The 17,536-nt window shown below is 62.2% G+C and overlaps 2 protein-coding genes across 2 annotated transcripts in view; one reads left to right on the top strand and one right to left on the bottom strand.

Annotated features, from left to right (window-relative positions):
• Positions 1-2,053, top strand: part of AMIGO1 (adhesion molecule with Ig like domain 1) — a 2,560-nt gene extending 507 nt beyond the window's left edge. Inside the window, exon 1 of the mRNA XM_054290716.1 lies at positions 1-2,053. This exon is cut by the window's left edge and continues 507 nt beyond it. Coding sequence (XP_054146691.1) covers positions 142-1,635 — 1,494 coding nt within the window. The 5' untranslated portion in view covers positions 1-141 and the 3' untranslated portion in view covers positions 1,636-2,053.
• A 2,508-nt stretch (positions 2,054-4,561) lies between these two features.
• Positions 4,562-16,299, bottom strand: ATXN7L2 (ataxin 7 like 2). The gene is made up of 11 exons (XM_054290740.1): positions 16,203-16,299; positions 13,318-13,392; positions 13,097-13,201; positions 12,192-12,375; positions 11,845-12,107; positions 9,783-9,865; positions 9,467-9,693; positions 7,869-8,055; positions 6,968-7,089; positions 5,388-6,168; positions 4,562-4,849 (listed from the first exon to the last, which is right to left on the bottom strand). Exons 1-11 carry the CDS (start codon positions 16,297-16,299, stop codon positions 4,835-4,837), a joined length of 2,139 nt encoding a protein of 712 aa, XP_054146715.1. The 3' UTR covers positions 4,562-4,834.
• Between the last annotated feature and the right edge of the window lie 1,237 nt (positions 16,300-17,536).

Genomic DNA, 17,536 nt, shown 5'->3' with positions numbered 1-17,536 from the left:
CCTGCTGAACCCTCAGCCTGCCGCCTGCTGTGACACCGTATGACTGAAAGCCACCCTGTGCAGTGCCACTGGGTGACCAAGCCACCCCACATCGTGACACCATGTGACTGAAGCCCCCTTCCACTCTGCATTGTCCTCATCATGCCACCATCCCGTCAGCGTGTGGCCATGCCTGTCTCCATGGTGCCACCGTCCCTGCTGCTGGCTCTGTCCCTGCTGTCCCCTGTGCTATGGGGGTCTGCAGCAGGGAGCTGCCCCCCGCGCTGCGTCTGCGCCTCCAACCTGCTGAGCTGCTCGCAGGCCAACCTGAGCACGGTGCCGACGCCGCTGCCGCGCTTCACGGCCGTGCTGGACCTGAGCCACAACAACGTGACGCGGCTGCGCGCGGACTGGGCCCCGGCGCGGCTGCCGCACCTGCACGCGCTGCTGCTGAGCCACAACGGGCTGGCCTTCGTGTCCACCGAGGCCTTCGCCCACGTGCCGCGCCTGCGCCACCTCGACCTGTCCTCCAACCGCCTGCGCGCGCTGGACGAGAACCTGTTCAGCGACCTGGGCGAGCTGGAGGTGCTGCTGCTCTACAACAACGAGATCTCCACGGTGGATCGCACGGCCTTCGAGAACCTGGGCCGGCTGCGCAAGCTCTACCTGGGGCAGAACCGCATCGCCCGCTTCCCGCTGGAGCTGCTGCGGGAGGGCACCCGGCTGCCGCAGCTGGCGCTGCTGGACCTGTCGGCCAACCGGCTGCGGGCCGTGCCCGCGGGGGAGCTGCAGGCGTTGCCCGCCTGGCTGCGCGACCGCCTCTACCTGCACAACAACCCCCTGGCCTGCGACTGCCCGCTCTTCCAGCTGCTGGACCGCGGCCGCCGCCGCCACCTCAGCGCCGTGGAGGATTTCCAGGATGAGCTGCGCTGCGTCCCGCCCGGAGCCACGGCTCTCGTCAAGATCCTGGAGCTGGCGGGCAAGCCGCCTCTCAACTGCAGCAAGGCGCGGGAGGCCGTGCTGGAGGCGCACCTCGGGGACAGCGTGACGCTGGGCTGCGACAGCCGCTGGCAGGGCGTGCGCAGCCGGCACTGGGTGACACCGGGCGGGGAGCGGGTGCTGGGGGACGGGGGCAACGGCAGCGTGGTCCTGCTGGCCAACGGCAGCCTGCAGCTGCGGGCGCTGCGCCCCGAGGATGGCGGCACTTACTCCTGCTGGGTGGCCGGGCCCCTCCTCAACGAGACCCTCTACGTGGAGCTGCTGGTGCACAACTTCACCCTGCACGGCCCCCACGACACGCTGAACACGGCCTACACCACGCTGGTGGGCTGCATCCTGAGCGTGGTGCTGGTGCTCATCTACCTGTACCTCACCCCGTGCCGCTGCTGCTGCTGCCGCGGCACCGAGAAGCCGCCGGCGCCGCGCGACGACAGCATCAACTCCTCGGTGCTGAGCACCACCCCCAACCACGCCGGGGGCACCGGGGAGCCCTGCGGGTCCCACGCGGCCGCCGGTGCTGGCACGGGGCAGAACGGCCGGTTCAAGGGCGGGGGGACCCCCCCGGTGCCCGCCCGGCAGGGCCCCAAGGCGCAGAGGAAGGTGTCGGACCCAGACTCGGTGAGTTCCGTCTTCTCCGACACGCCCATCGTGGTGTGAGGGGACACTGTGGGGACAGTCCCCAGGGACACCCCGTGTCAGCCACTGCAAGCTGTCCCTGGGCAGGAGGGGTGGCCAGACCCCCAGTGCCGTGTCCCCAGCTTGGGGGGTCACGCCGTCACACCCCAGGACTGAGCATCGCTGCTGGCCCTGCCGAGGCCACTGACACCATGGGACAGTGAGGGACAAAGATGGGACACACACTTTGGGGACAGTCTCCCACCGTGACCTGACTCTGGGCGGGAGAGTTGGCCAGACCCCCACCACCATGGCCCCAGCATTTGGGGGTCCCATCATCACCCCCAGGACTGAGCATTGTCCCACACCCCCACTGGGACCACAGAGGGACCGTGAGGGACACACAGGTGTGAGGAGACACACCATGGGGACAGTCCACCAGGACACCCCTACAGTGTTCCTACTGTCCACCAGGACACCCCTACAGTGTTCCTACTGCTGCTGTCACCTGTTCCCCATGGACATGCCATGGGCAGAAGGGGTGGCTGCACCCCTGCTGTCATGTCCCCAACTTGGGGGGCAACACCATTGCCCCCCAGAACAGAGCATCACTGCTGGCCCCCACCGAGGTCACTGTGCCACAAGGGACAAGGATGTGACACCATGGGGCAGTCCCCCACTGTCACCTGTCACCGGGCAGGAAGGGTGGCCAGACCCCCACCACCGTGTCCCAGCTTTTGGGGGTTCCACCATCACCCCCAGGACTGAGCATCATCCCTGGCCCCTGCCGAGATCCCTGAGGGACTGCGAGGGACAAGGGTGTGAGGGGACACTGTGAGGAGTCCCCAGGGACAGCCCGTGTCCCCAGTGCCACTGCCAGCTGTCCTCAGGCAGGAGGGGTGGCTGGACCCCCATCACCGTGTCCCCAGTTTTTGGGGACTCCACCACCACCCCCAGGACTGAGCATCATCCCTGGCCCCTGCCAAGGGGGACTGCAGTGGACAAGGGTGTGAGGGGACACACCAAGGGGACAATCTGCTGCTGTGACCTGTCCCTGTGCAGGAGGGATGACCAGACTCCCACCACCATGTCCCTCGTTTTTGGGGGTCCCGCCATTGCCCCTCAGGACTGAGCATCGCTGCTGGCCCCGCCGAGGTTACCACAGGGACACGTCTGTGAGGACAGCGTGGCCACCAACTGCAGGGCATCAGCCCCACCAGGCTCTGCAGGACTGAGGGACAGTGACAGTGACAGCTGTGAGCCCCCAGGAGCGGCAGCACCGGGCAGAACCCCCCTCCTGCAGCCCCCCCATTCCCCCCGCCCCCCTTGGCATGTGCATGGCCAAGCATGAGTCCCCCGGGGAGCATGTGCCACCCCCATGGGGATACCGGGGCTGTGTCAACCCCCTGGGGAACCCCAACACCTCCTGACCCCCCTGCAACCCACAGCTGCAAGCAGAGCCCCCTCCCCTGCAGGGGTGGGACCCGGGGGCTCCTGCACCCCAAAAAGGGGGTGCCCCCTCCCATGGGTGTCCCCATGCCATCCCAGCCTGTGTCCCCCGTGCCCCCACCCCGGATGTTCCCCCCTGCCCTGGGCAATGCCCAGCGATGCCTTGGCCAAAATAAACGTGTTTCCCTCGTGCTGTGCAACCTTCACCCTTCTGGGGGGCTCCCAGGGGTGTCCCCTTGCTGGGATGAGGGTGGGTTGGGGACAGGGTGACACTGCTGGGGGACCCCCTCGGGGTGGGGGGCCCTGCTGCCCTGCCCACCCCATCTGGGGTGCAGGGGGGTGAAGTAGGGGGGGCAGGGGGAGGCACTCCAGTCACCCCAGTGTGCCCATCCCAGTGTGACCCCAACCCCGACACGCTGTGCTGGGATGAGGCTCTGAGCACCCCCCTGTGGCAGCCCCCAGCACCCCAATGACCCCACTGACACCCCTAGCACCTCAATGACCCTTAGGGTCCCCCGCCTGTCCCCCCAGCACCCCAAAGACCCACTGTGGCCAGCCCCTGCTCACCCCCAGCACTTTAATGATCCCTATGGTCCCCCACCTGTCCCCCCAGCACCCCAAAACCCCCCTATGGTCCTCAGTACCTCCCCTGTACCCCCCCCCCCCCCAGCACCCTGATGACCCCACTGCACCCTAATGACTCCACGGTCCCCAGGACCCCCCTCTGTACTGAGAAATTCATTGATCTCCCCAGCCCCTTAATGTCCCCACTGCCCCCCAAGTCCCCAAACACCCTTTATGGTCCCTTGTACCCTCCTAGCACCCCAATGAACCCCACTTGTCCCTGGAGCACCCCAAAAACCTCCTGTGGTCCCCAGCATGCCCCCATCCATCCACTGAGCCTACTCAGCACCCCAGTGACCCCATTTACCACCACCCAGCACCCCAGAGAACTCCCAGAACCTCAATGACCCCATTGACCATCTCCCAGCCCCTCAGAGACCCTTAGGAGCAGGGTCAGCAGCACCCCGAAGATCCCCTATAGTCCCCAGAAAGTCCCCCAGCATCCCAAAGACCCTTATGGGGCCCTGCCCACCCTGCAGCACCCCGAAGACCCCTTGTAGTCCCCAGAAAGCCCAATGACACCCTGAGCCTCCCAGAGACCCCTATGAACCCCTGCCCAGCCCCACAGCCCCCCGAGCATTCCAATGACCCCCTCAGCCTCACAGAGACTTTTATGAACCCCTGCCCAGCCCCACAGCCCTCCCAGCACCCCAAAGACCCCCTTTGCTCCTCCACAGCCCCCACAACGAGCCCCCCAGGACCCCACTGCCTCCCCAACACTCCGAACAACTCCAGTGACCCCTTCCAGCTCCCCAATGACACTCCCCCAGCCCCCCAATAATTCTATCCCCCTGCCCCACTGAGCCCCCCACCCCCAAACCCACAGAACCTCCTTTCCCCCATCCCCCACCACACAACTCTTTTTTTTTTTTTTCCTCATTGTTTGTTTTTTTTTACAAAAAGAACAAAAACAGCAACAACCGTTTCTTATAAATATCCGCGGCCGACGGGGCCCCGGGAGGTCCGGGGGGGTCCCCAGTGCCGCCCCCCCCTCCCGGGGCTGGTTTAGCAGCAAGAGAACAGAACTGAGAGTTTTGAGGTATTTTCTGGAAGTTTGGGATTTTTTCCTTCGTGTTTCCTTGGGATTTTTTTCTTTTTTCCCCCTTCATCGGTTTTCTGGCGTTTCCAGGTGGGGAGGACACAGGGGGGGCCCCCGGTGACCCCTCTGTTAATGGGCTTTGGACTGCAGGGGGGACAGGGGACGAGTCAGAGGGGACAGGGGACCCACGGGGACTCTCCACAGGCTTAGGGGAGCCCCACGGTGTCCCCAGGGGTGGGGAGGTCGTCAGGGTGTCCCCACAGCACAGAGTGCCCCCACTGCACAGGATGTCCCCTCACAGCACAGGGTGTCCCCCTACAGGACAGGGTGATCCCAGAGCACAGGGTGTCCCCCCACAGCCGCACAGGACAGGGTGTCCCTACAGGACACTGTCCCCCACAGCCCCACATCACAGGGTGTCCCCCCAGGACAATGTGGCCCCACAGGACAGGGTGTCCCCCTCACAGGACAGGGTGTCCCCCTCACAGGACAGGATGTCCCCCCCCACAGGACAGGATGTCCCCCTCACAGCCCAGCATGTCCCGGTGCTTTTCCCCCGCCGTCCCACAGTGTCTCCCCGCCACAGGCCATCCCTCAGGGCACAGTGACCCCAATCCCAGTGTCCCCAATCCCTGCAGGTCCCTCAGGGAGGTCCCCTTGGCTCTCCACCCCCCAGCCCTACCTTCAGGGCGCTCCTCTTCTCCTCGAACCCGAGGGGCGTCCCCGGCTTCTTCCTGCGGACAGAGCCCCCCGAGCCGGAGCTGCCGGGGCCGGGCGGGCCCGGGGGCCCGGGCAGGCCGGGCGCGGCCTTGCCCTTCAGGGCCCGGCAGTAGGTGGCCGCGTTCTTGCGCTTCTTCACCTCATCCTCGGAGAGCCCCCGGGGCGGCGCCCCCAGCCCCAGCCCGGGCGGCAGCGGCGGCGTTTGGGGGTCGCGGGCGGCGGGGGGGGCCCGGCAGGGCTGGCCGGGGGGCGGCCGCCGCACCCGCGGGGTCCCGTTGAGGATGGCGATGGAGGGCGAAGCCGGCGGGGTGAGTTTCGTCTTGCCGGGGGGGGCTAAGCCCTGATTTTTGCCCTTGACGCTGTCCCCCAAACAGGTCCGTTTGTAGGGCGGGCTGCCGGCCCTGGGCGGGGGCTGCCAGGGCCGGGGCTCCGCGTCCCGTGCCCGGGGGGATCTGCTGGCCTTGCCGGGGGGCAGCTTGCTGAAGGAGGGCGAGGGGGTGTTGGCGGGGAGCGGGGAGGTGATGGACTGCGAGCCCCCTCCGCCGCACTCGGGCTGGCTGCAGGCGGCCGCCGCCGGCGGGGACCCCACGGTGTAGGTGAGGCTGGTGGGGAGCCGGCAGCCCCCGGCCGCAGACAGGCTCCGGAGCGGCGGGGAAGGGGCTGCGGGGCCGTAAAGGGGCGCAGCGGGGCTGGGGGGGGCTGCGGGGAGGTGAAGAGGGGGAACGACGGCTGGAGGGATCTTCCTGTGGGAAGGGAGGGGGCGGGTGAGATGAACCCCCAAACCTCCTGCTCCCAACCGCATCCCCCCAATTCAGGAGAGAGAGGTGAGATGGGACCTCTCCAAATCCCCATTCCCATTCCTCCAGCCCTACACTGTGCTCCCCAGTTCAGGTGTGGAAAGGTGAGATGGGAGCCCCCACAAATCCCCATTCCAGACCTCTCCAAATCCCCATTCCCATCCCTGCAGTCCCACCCTGTGCTCCCCAGTTCAGGTGTGGAAAGGTGAGATGGGAACCCCCACAAATCCACACTCCCAGCCCTGCATCTCCACCTTGTCCCCCCGAGCTTGGATGAGAAGGAGTGAAACAGGACATCTCCTCAAATCTCCATTACACCCCAATTCTGGTGAGGAGAGGGTGAACAGAACCCCCCTACCCCAATCTCTGCTCTCAGTCCTGCATCCTCATCTTGTCCTTCCCAATCTGGGTGAGGAGGTGATGAAATGGGACCACTGAAATCCCCACTCCCATCTCTGTCCCCCAAATCCTTCCTAATTCAGGTAGGGAGGGGGTCCCAAATCCCTGCTCCCATCCCTCCATCCCCACCTTATCCTCCTCAGTATGGATCAGAATGGGATGAAATGAGACCCCCTCATTTCCCCTCACATCCCTGCACCCCCACCTGACCCTGCACACTTTGAATGAGGGGGGGGTACAACAAGACCCCCCAAATCCCCACTCCCTTCCTCCCCCTCAGTCTAAACAGCATGCTGGGAGCCCGGGGACCCCAAAGTCCAGGCCTGGTCCCCTGGGCCCCCCTCACCTCCACCTGTGTGCGCTGAGGTGCTGCTCCAGCATGGAGCCCAGCGCGGCGCAGAACCGGTCCAGCCGCCGGTCGAACACGTAACAGCCCGGGGTCACCAGGCGGCTGCCAAAGGTGCAGAACTGGGGGGGCACCGTGCCAGGGTCACTGCAGCCCCCCCCACAACCCTGCCTCAGCCACCCACCTGGCACAGAGCCAGAACAGGACACGGGGATGGGTCACTGGGGGAGCTGGGGGTCCCTACCCCACTCTGGGGTATCACAAGGATGGGCTGCTGATGGATTTGGGGGTCCCTGTCCCGCTCTGGGGTCTGACATGGATGGGTCACTGGTGGATTTGGGGGTCCCAGCCCTGCTCTGGGGTCTGACATGGATGGGCCACTGGTGGATTTGGGGGTCCCTAGCCCACTCTGGGGTCTGGCATGGATTGCTGGTGGAGCTGGGGGTCCCTGTCCCACTCTGGGGTCTGACATAGATGGGCTGCTGGTGGATTTGGGGGTCTCTGCCCTACTCTGGGTTCCCACATGGATGGGTTGCTGGTGGAGCTGGGGGTCCCTGCACCATTCTGGTGGTCCCTGCCTTGCTCTGGGGTCTCACATGGTTTGGTCACTGGTGGATTTGGGGGTCCCTGTCCAGCTCTGGGGTCTCACCCCACTCTGGGGTCTCACATGGACAGGTCACTGGTGCAGCTGGGAGTCCCTGCCCCACTCTGGGGTCTCACATGGATGGGTCACTGGTGGAGTTGGGGGTCCCTGCCCCACTCTGGGGTCTCACATGGATGGGTCACTGGTGGAGTTGGGGGTCTCATCTCACTCGGGCAGGTGGATTTGGGGATCCCTGCCCCACTCTGGTCACTGGTGGCTTTGGGGGTCCCTGCCCCACTCTGGGGTCCCCTCACTCACCGCCTGAGGCCGGGGTGGGCGCAGGGGGGCCCGGGGGGGGTCCTCAGCCCCCTCCTCCTCGCTCTCCTCGCTGGACACGCGGCTGCCCCCCTTGGGCAGGGGCAGGGGGAGGGGGAGGCCTCCTGTGCCCCCCTCCCCAGAGGTGGCTGGAGCATCCTCAGGGTCACTGGCAGAGGAAAGGCGGGCCCTGCACCAGAGAGGAACTTTTGGGGTGCCTGATACTGGGGGGTCACTGTGAGACAATATCCAGCCCCCCCAAATCCCCACTCCTAATCCCTACAATGTGCCCCCCAATCCAGGTGGGGAGAGATGGGACCCCCCCACCCCAAATCCCCGCTTCCATCCACTTCCCCTCCCAACGCAGGTGCAGAGGGGCCGAGACTGGACCCCACAATTCTGCACTCGCATTCCTGCTGCCCTGCCACACCCCCAGTGCAGGGGGGGAAAGATGGGACCCCCAAAACCCAGCTCCCAGCCACATCTTGCCCTAATTCAGGTGGTGAGGGGGTGAGACAGGACCCCCCAAATCCCTGCTCTCATCCACATCCCCACAAATTCAGCAGGTGAGATGGGACCCCCCAAATCCCTGCTCTCATCCACATCCCCCCAAATTCAGCTGGTGAGACACAAGCCCCCAAATCTCTGCTCCAAACCACATCTCCCCAAATTCAGCTGGTGAACAGGACCCCTAAATCCCTGCTCCAAACCACATCCCCCCAAATTCAGCTGGTGAACAGGAGTCCGTGCTCCAAACCATATCCCCTCAAATTCAGATGGTGAGACACAACCCCCCAAATCCCAGCTCTCATCCACATCCCCCTAAATTCAGCTGGTGAGATGGAACCCCCAAAACCCAGCTCCCAGCCACATCTTCCCCTAATTCAGGTGGGAAGGGGGTGAGACGGGACCCCCAAAATCGGTGCTCCCATCCACATCCCCCCAAATTCAGCTGATGAACAGGACCCCCCCAAAACCCAGCTCCAAATCACATCCCCCAAATTCAGCTGGTGAGACACAACCCCTCCAATCCCAGCTCCCACCAACATCTCTCCAGTTCAGGTGGTGAAACAGGACCCCCTAAATCCCTACTCCCATCCACATCCCCCCACATTCAGCTGGTGAGACACAACCCCCCAAATCCCTACTCCCATCCACATCCCCCCAATTCAGCTAGTGAGACACAACCCCCCAAATCTCTGCTCCAAACCACATCCCCCAAATTCAGCTGGTGAGATGGGACCCCCCAAATCCCTGCTCCCATTCACATATCCCCCAAATTCCTGCTCCCATCCACATCCTCCCAAATTCAGCTGGTGAGACAAGACCCCCCAAATCCCTGCTCCCATCCACATTCCCCAAATTCAGCTGGTGAGACACAACCCCCGTCAAATCCCTGCTCCCATCCACATCCCCCCAAATTCAGCTGGTGAACAGGACCCCCCAAATTCCTGCTCCCACCAACATCCCCCCAAATTCAACTGGTGAGATGGATCCCCCCCAGATCCCCACTCCCATTCCTGCCCTTTCCATGCATCCTCCCCCAGTTCAGGTGGGGAAAGCTGAGAGGAGACCCCTCCCCAAACCCATGGGGCACTCACCTGGGGGGGTGCAAGCAGTGGGGCAGCCTGGCTCGGCAGGGAGGGGTACTGGGGGGCTGCAGCAGTGAGGGGGGGTCCTGCAGGGCAGGGTGCAGTGGCTCCTTCTCAGGGGGGTTCCTGTCCTTTGGGGGGTCCCCTCGGCGGGTGCTGGCCTTGAGCTCGGCCACCAGCACATCGAAATCCTTGGCCCGACCCTGCACCTCCCGCCGCTGGTGCACCGAGTGGATCTGGGGGAGAGACAGCAGGGAGGGGGCTCAGGACCCCCCAAAACACCCAGGCTGGGATATTGGGGTGTCCCCTCCCCGTTTCCCACTACCTTGCAGGTCAGCAGACGGGTGCAGAGCTTGTTGGTGTCGGGGTTCCGCACCCCACACTGCCGGTTCAGGTCACACTCCTTACCTGGGGGGACACGGAGGCACAGGGTGCTGGGGAGTGCTGGGGGGGCACCCCAACACCCCCCACTGGGGCTGGGCATGGAGCAGCCCCTCCTTGGAGCAGCTCTGAGCAGGGACACAGCCCTGAGAGGTTCTGAAGGGGTAGGGACTCACCATGTGCTGCTCCCTCCCCTTTTTGCTCCTCTGCAGGATGAGGCCCCCCCTATTTTGCCCCTTCTCTGGAGTGACCCCCCATTTTCACCTGGGGCCTGCTGATGGCATTGCCATCACCTGGGAGAGGAGAGTCTGTGGGCACAACAGCAATTGGCTCTGGGATTTTGGGGGCATGGGGGCACATTTGACTCCCATATTTTGGGGTATGTGTCCAACACTCATCTTTTGGGGTGACATATGTCCAAACCCTGTATCTTGTGGGGGGCACACATCCAAACTCCATATTTTGGGGTCACACACACATTTGACACGCATATTTTGGGGTGATACACATTTGACCCTCATATTTGGAGTGGGGCATGTGTTATACCCCCATATTTTGGGAGGGACCACACATCTGGCCCCCATATTTTGGGGGGATATGGGTCCAGCCTCCATATTTTGGGGTGACACATGTCCAAACCCCGTGTTTTGGGGTGACACATGCCCAATCCCCATATTTTTTGGGGGAATATGTGTTCAACCCTTACATTTTCAGAGGATATACATTTGACCCTGTATTTTGGGGGGACACATGTTTCACCCATGTATTTTGGGGGGAACACATGTTTAACCCTCATATCTTGGGGGACCAAGCATTTACCACCCATATTTTGGGGTTACAATACACATCCAAACCCCACATTTTTGGAGGGACATATATTCAACCCCTCAATTCTGGAGAACACGTATTCAACCCCCCATATTTTGGGGGGAATGCACATTTGACCCCCATATTTTTGGGGGTCACATATCTAATTCTCACATTTTTGTGGGGGACACAAGTTCAACCCCCATATTGTGGGGGGACCCCATATCTTGGGGGACCATGCATTTAACGCTCATATTTTGGGGTGACACATTTGACCCCCATACACATCCAAACCCCATATTTTGGGGGGAATGAAGATTTGACCCCCATATTTTTGGGGGGAAATATATTCAACCCCTCTATTCTGGAGAACACGTATTTAACCCCCATATTTTGGGGGGAATGCACATTTGACCCCTATATTTTTGGGGTCACATATCCAATTCTCACCATTTTCTGGGGGACACAACTTCAACCCCCATATTGTGGGGGGAACATGTGTTCAACCCCCATATCTTGGGGGACCACACATTTAACACCCATATTTTGGGGTGACACATTTGACCCCCCTATTTTGGAGGGATACACATCCAAACCCCATATTTTTGGAGGGAAATATATTCAAACCCTCTATTCTGGAGGACCCGTATTCAACCCCTGTATTTTGGGGGGAATGCACATTTGACCCCCATATTGTGGGGGGAACATGTGTTTAACCCCTATATCTTGGGGGACCACGCATTTACCACCCATATTTTGGGGTGACACCTTTGACCCCCATATTTTGGGGGGAATGCATATTTGACCCCTATATTTTTGGGGGTCACATATCCAATTCTCACCATTTTCTGGGGGACACAACTTCAATCCCCATATTGTGGGGGAGGCACTTCTTCCACCTCTGTCTTTTTATGTGGGACGTTTGACCCCCATTTTTGCAGGAACACGTGCGAATTTGAGGATCCAAACCGAGCTGTGCCCATTCCTTGGGATCAGCCAAGTGGGGGCCCTAAACCTCCAGGATGACCACAACTGGGGGGAGGGCAGGGACCCCCCAACATCCCTCCAGAGGAGAGGGGGGAGCCACTCCCCTGGTACCTACCCTAGTGCTAGACCTGGCCCCGGAATTGCGGCCCCAGGAAGTCCCGCTGGGATCATCCGCCCCCCCCCTATGGCCGGCAAGGAAAGGGGGGACTCACGCGCCAGCTTCCTGTGGGACCTGGGGGGCGCTTTGGGGGCCCCCACATCCTTGTCCCCCGGAGCAGGGACGCTCTCCGGCATGGCCGAATCCCCCCCGACCCCGGCGGGCACCGGGGGCTCTTTGGGCACCGCGGCAGCCGCGGCTTTCCCCAGGGATTCCTTGGAGTTGGTGGGGACGGCTTTGGGGGGCACCTTGATCCCGTGCCCGTCCGGTTTGGGAATGCTGGGGATCTTCTCCAGGTTCACCACGGGCACAAACAAGCTGTGGAGAGAGAGTTGTGGGGAGGAGGGGGTGGCATCAAAGTGACCCCATAAGGGCATGAGTGTTGCCCGTGCCGGTGCTCACCAGAGGTTGTTGTCCTTGTCCGTGTGCTCAGGGAGGGGCTGGGCTCTCCCTCGGCCACCAGGGAGCTTCTCCTGCAGGGCTTTGGCTGCTCCGGGCGTCCTGGCGGGCACCGGCTGCCCGTTCACGGCCACGTGGCACGCGGTGGCACGGGCATAGAGTTTGCTGAGCGGGCCGTGCCGGCGTTCTGCCACAGGGATGGGAGGGGATGGGGTGGGATGGGATGGAATCCATGGGATAGGATCCATGGCATGGCATGGCATGGCATGGGATCCATGGGATGGGATGGGGTGAGATGGGATCCATGGGATGGGGTGGAATCCATGGGATGGGGTGGGATGGGATCCATGGGATGGGATGGGATCCATGGGATGGGATGGGGTGGGATCCATGGGATGGGGTGGGGTGGGATGGGATCCATGGGATGGGATGGGATCCATGGCATGGGATGGGATCCATGGAATGGGATCCATGGGATGGGATGGGGTGGGATCCATGGGATGGGATTGGGATGGAATCCATGGGATGGGATGGCATGGCATGGGATCCATGGGATGGGATGGGGTGGGATGGATCCGTGGGGTGGGTGGGGTGGGATGGGATCCATGAGATGGGGTGGGATGGGGTGGGATGGGATGAGATGGGATCCATGGGATGCAGTGGGATGGGATCCATGACATGGGATGGGATCCATGGGATGTGATCCATGGGATAGGATGGGATGGGATCCATGGGATGGCATGGCATGGCATGAAATGGGATAACCCCACTGTTAACCCACACCAGAGCTCACACTGCTGCGAGCTCCCTCCCTGCCCCTGTACCCCCCAGCCAGCCCTGGTGGCACTCCCAGTGCTGTTCCCAGCACCAGGGGGTGGAACAGCCATTCCCCAAACTCCCTGGCTCACCACAGTGCTTCTGGAAGGCCTGGGGCTTCACCACCTGGCTGCAGTGGTTGCACACCACCAGGTAGAACTCGTCGTGCGCAGGGCAGTGCCCGAAGATGTCCATGTCTGTGGGGAGGGCTCAGTGAGCTGGCACACACCTGCTGCTGCTGGGAGCACTGCAGACAAGGATCCCAGCTCACACAGCCCCAAAATGCTGGGTTTCACCCCAGAGAGGAGCTCACCTTCCTTAATCAGGGTCATGGTGTCCAGTTTCTTGCTGCCATTCTTGCCATTCTCCTCCAGCTCTGACCCCGATCCTGCCAGAGACAAAAACCTGTCAGTGGCTGGCACACGGACGGTCCCGGTGCTCCCACACAGGGGTGGTGCTGGCATCCCTGCTCCTGGAACAATTAAACCAGACAAAATTAGCCCAGAGAGACAGAGCATCCTGTGAGTGACGTCGCCCTGTGGTGTGTCACCATCTCCAGGGTCCCCATCCTGACAGCCCAGTGCCAGCAGGATGTTCCTGGGGACATCCCAGTATGGGATGGGACATTCCTGGCACATGTTTCCCCTGGGATGGGACATCCCTGAGGACACCCTGGTGCTGGGATGGGACACCCCTGGGGACAGCCCCATCCTGGATGGATGTAACATCTCAGTCCTGGCACATGGCACCCCTGGGAATGTCCTGGTCCCAGGATGTCACACTCTTGGGTCACCTTGGTTCCCATACAGTCGTGGCCCCACTGGCTCTGCCTGGGCTCTGTTCTGGGGGCACTGGTGGCCACTGAGAAAGTGGCAATGGTGACCTGGCCAACTGTGCCAAGCTGGGTGCCCAGTCCATCCCCAGTCCTGCCTGGCCATACCATACTGGGCCCCCAGTGCCATCTAGCTGTGCCATACTGGGTAACCAGCCCTGCCTGCCTGGCCATGCCATACTGGGTGCCCAGTGCCATCTAGCTGTGCCATGCTGGGCACCCAGACCCATTCAGATGCACCATGACTGGTGCCCAGCCAGTCCCAGTGCTCAGAGCTCACTGGTACCCTCCCAGTAAGGAGCACCTGGCTCCCAGTGTGCCCTGCCCAGTTCCCAGAGCAGGATATCCCAGTGCCCCACCTGGGGCTCCCAGTACCTCCAGTCTGGTCTGGAGTAATGATGGCAACTAATTCCCAGTCCAGGCTCTCCAGTTACTGCTCTGCTCCCACCAGTGCCCACTGGACTCCACTGGAATCCAAGATGGGGCACCCAGTAACGGGCACAGGACTCCCAGTGGGCTGCCTGGGCTGCCTGGTGCCACGTTGGTGCCCAGTTCCTAGAGCAGAGGTCCTGCTGCCCAGTTCCTGAATCCCCAGTGTGCCCAGTGTGACTCCCTAGTGCCCAGTTCCCAGTGCAAGCACAGGGTGCCCAGTTCCAGGTGCCCAGTTCCTGGTGCCCAGTGTCCAGTGCAAGGTTCCTAGTGTTTAGGGAACTTTTGTAGGATGCCCCATGACAGTTCTCAGAGCTGAGTGCCCAGTACAGGATGCCCTGTGCCCACTGCTGAGTGCCCAGTTCCTGGTACCAGGTGCTATGTCTGGCTGTGCAGTGCCAGGTTCCCAGTCCCAGTTCCTGGTGCCACATTCCCAGTGCGGGAAGTGCCCATTCCCAGTTCCCAGAGCTCAGTACTGGGTGCCAGGTCTGGATGCCCATTATAAGGTTCCCAGTGCCCAGTTCCTGGTGCCAGGTACCCATTGCAGGATATCCTATTCCCACTGTCTGGTGCCCAGGGCTGGGTGCCCCATTCCTGTTTCTGCATGTTCTGGTGCAGGATGCCACATTCCCAATGCAGGGTGCCCATTCCCAGTGCCAGGATGCCAGTGCAGGGTGCCACATTCCCAGTGTGTGGTCACCAGTGCTGGGTGCCCAGTTCCCAGTGCTGGCTGTCAGATCTGGATCCCAGTAACAGATTCCAGATGCCCAGGACAAGGTGCCCCATTCCCAGTGCCAGGCTTCCAGTGCAGGGTGCCCACTCCCAGTGTCTGGTTCCCAGTACAAGGTGCCCATTCCCAGTGTCTGGTTCCCAGTGCAGGGTGCCCATTCCCAGTGCCAGGATCCCACTGCAGGGTGCTCATTCCCAGTACCAGTTTCCAGTACAAGGTGCCCATTCCCAGTGCCAGTTTCCCAGTGCAGGGTGCCCATTTCCAGTACCAGGATCCCAGTACAAGGTGCCCATTCACAGTGTCTGTTTACCAGTGCAGGGTGCCCATTCCCAATTCAGGGTGCCCATTCCCAGTGCAGGGTGCCCATTCCCAGTGCCAGGATCCCAGTGCAGGGTGCCCCTTCCCAGTGTCTGATTCCCAGTGCAGGGTGCCCATTCCCAGTGCCAGTTTCCCAGTGCAGAGTGCCCATTCCCAGTGCCAGAATCCCGGTACAAGGTGCCCATTCCCAGTGCCAGTTTCCCACAGAGTGCCCTGTTCCCAGTGCCAGGATCCCAGTGCAGGGTGCCCATTCCCAGTGTCCGATTCCCAGTGCAGGGTGCCCATTCCCAGTGCCAGGATCCCAGTACAAGGTGCCCATTCCCACTATCTGATTCCCAGCGCAGGGTGCCAGGTCTGGCTGCCCTGTTCCCAGTGCCAGGTGCTGGTACAGGATGCTTCATTCCAGGTGTCCAGTTCCCAGTGCCAGGAGCATCCTAGGACATGCCAGGACAACCTGCACCACAAACTGGGCACTGGGAATCCTGCCCTGGGCACCCAGACCCGGCACCCTCTGCTGTGCGTCCAGCTCCCGGCACTGGAGGTCAGGCTGCCAGGTCTCGATGCCCAGTTACCGGGTTCCCAGTGCCCCGTTTCCCACTGTCCAGCGCAGGATGCCCCGTTCCCGATGCCCCGTTCCCAGAGCAGAACGAGCCGGTGCAGAACCTGCGCCTCTCGGTTCCCAGCGCCCGGTGGAGGATGCTCCGTTGGCGGTTCCCAGCGCAGGATGCCCCGTTCCCATTGCCCGGTGCGGGATGCCCTGCTGCCGCTTCCCGGTGCCGGACTCCCCTCTCCCGGTGCCGTTGCCCGCCCGCCGCGCGGCGGCGCTCGGACCGGGGGTCGGCGGGCGCGGCCCCGGTCGCGAAGCCCCCCCCGCCGCCGCCGCCCTCACCGGTGTCGGCGGGCGGCCCGGCCCGCTCCAGCCAGGCGCTCCAGCTCTGCCCCGCGAACTCGTCCAGGCCGGGCACCGGCCGCCGCTCCGCCGCCATCGCCGCCGCCGCCGCCGCGGCACCGCCGCCCCCCCCCGCGCCGCCCCCGCCCCGCGCATGCGCCGCGCGCCCCGCCCGCCCCGCGGCACCACGGGCACGGTAGTCCCGGAGCGACCCCCGCCCGGCCCGACCCCGGCTGCCGACCCGCTATACCCCCCCGAGCTGGGGACAGCCGGTACCGGCACTGCCGAGGGTCCCCAGTGAGCCCTGCACCGGGCTGGGGTCTGCTGTTATCCCTGCACGCGGATGGGGTACCCGGGATCTCTGTACGGGAATGGGGGTACCCGGTGTCCCTGCATGGGGATTGGGGTACCCGGTATCCCTATAACAGGTTAGGGGCACCCGGTGCCCCTGTACGGGGGTGGGGGTACCCGGTATCCCTATAACAGGTTAGGGGTAACCGGTATCCCTATAACAGTTCAGGGCACTCAGTATTCCTATAACAGGTTAGGGGCACTCGTTATCCCTATACTCAGTTGGAGTTCCCTCTTGTCAACATACCAGACCCAGAACTCCAGTTATTCCTATAAGGGGCTAAGGTCTCCTGTTATCCCTGGATGGAGATGGGGGTGGGGGATATATGGGCATGGGTGTACCCTGTATCCCTATAACAGGTTATGGGCACTCATCATCCCTGTAACAGATTAGGGGCACTCAGTGTCCCTATACTCAATTGGGGTTCCCTGTTATCCGCATACCAGACCCAGAATCCCATTTATTCCCTTAAGGGGCTGGAGTCTCCTGTCACCCCTGTACGGGGATGGGGTTTCCCGGTATCCCTATAACGTGCTGGGGGTAGCTGGTATCCCTCTAACAGGTTAGGGGCACTCAGTATCCCTATTAGAGGTTGGAGTTCCCTGTTGTCCCCATATCAGACCCAGAACCCCAGTTATTCCTATAAGGGGCTGGGGTGTCCTGTTATCCCTATACAGAGATGGGGGCACTTGGTATCCCTATACTGGGATGGGGGTACCCAGTTTCCCCATAACAGGTTAGGGGCACTCAGTATCCCTGTATTCAGTTGGGGTTCCCTGTTGTCCCCATACAGGACCCAGAATCCCAGTTATTCCTAAAAGGGGCTGGAATCTCTTGTTATCCCTATATGTGGATGGGGGTACCCAGTATCCCTATAACAGGTTAGGGGTACCTGGTATCCCTGTAACAGTTTAGGGGTACCCGGTATCCCTATAACAGGTTAGGGGCACTCGGTATCCCTATAACAGCTTGGGGGTACCCA

Source organism: Melozone crissalis, unplaced genomic scaffold, assembly GCF_028551555.1.
Source record: "Melozone crissalis strain CALT ecotype California unplaced genomic scaffold, PUWL_Pcris_2 ptg000086l_1, whole genome shotgun sequence".
Taxonomy (NCBI): domain Eukaryota; kingdom Metazoa; phylum Chordata; class Aves; order Passeriformes; family Passerellidae; genus Melozone; species Melozone crissalis.
This window is presented reverse-complemented; position numbering and strand designations above follow the sequence as displayed.

Coding starts and splice junctions, on each gene's coding strand:
- ATXN7L2 (XM_054290740.1), bottom strand. CDS start 16,299: ATGGCGGCGGAGCGGCGGCCGGTGCCCGGCCTGGACGAGTTCGCGGGG. Junction 12,108..12,191: donor GACAAGGACAACAACCTCTG/GTGAGCACCGGC, acceptor CTCTCTCCACAG/CTTGTTTGTGCCCGTGGTGA. Junction 7,090..7,868: donor GCCCACCCCGGCCTCAGGCG/GTGAGTGAGGGG, acceptor GTGCCCCCCCAG/TTCTGCACCTTTGGCAGCCG.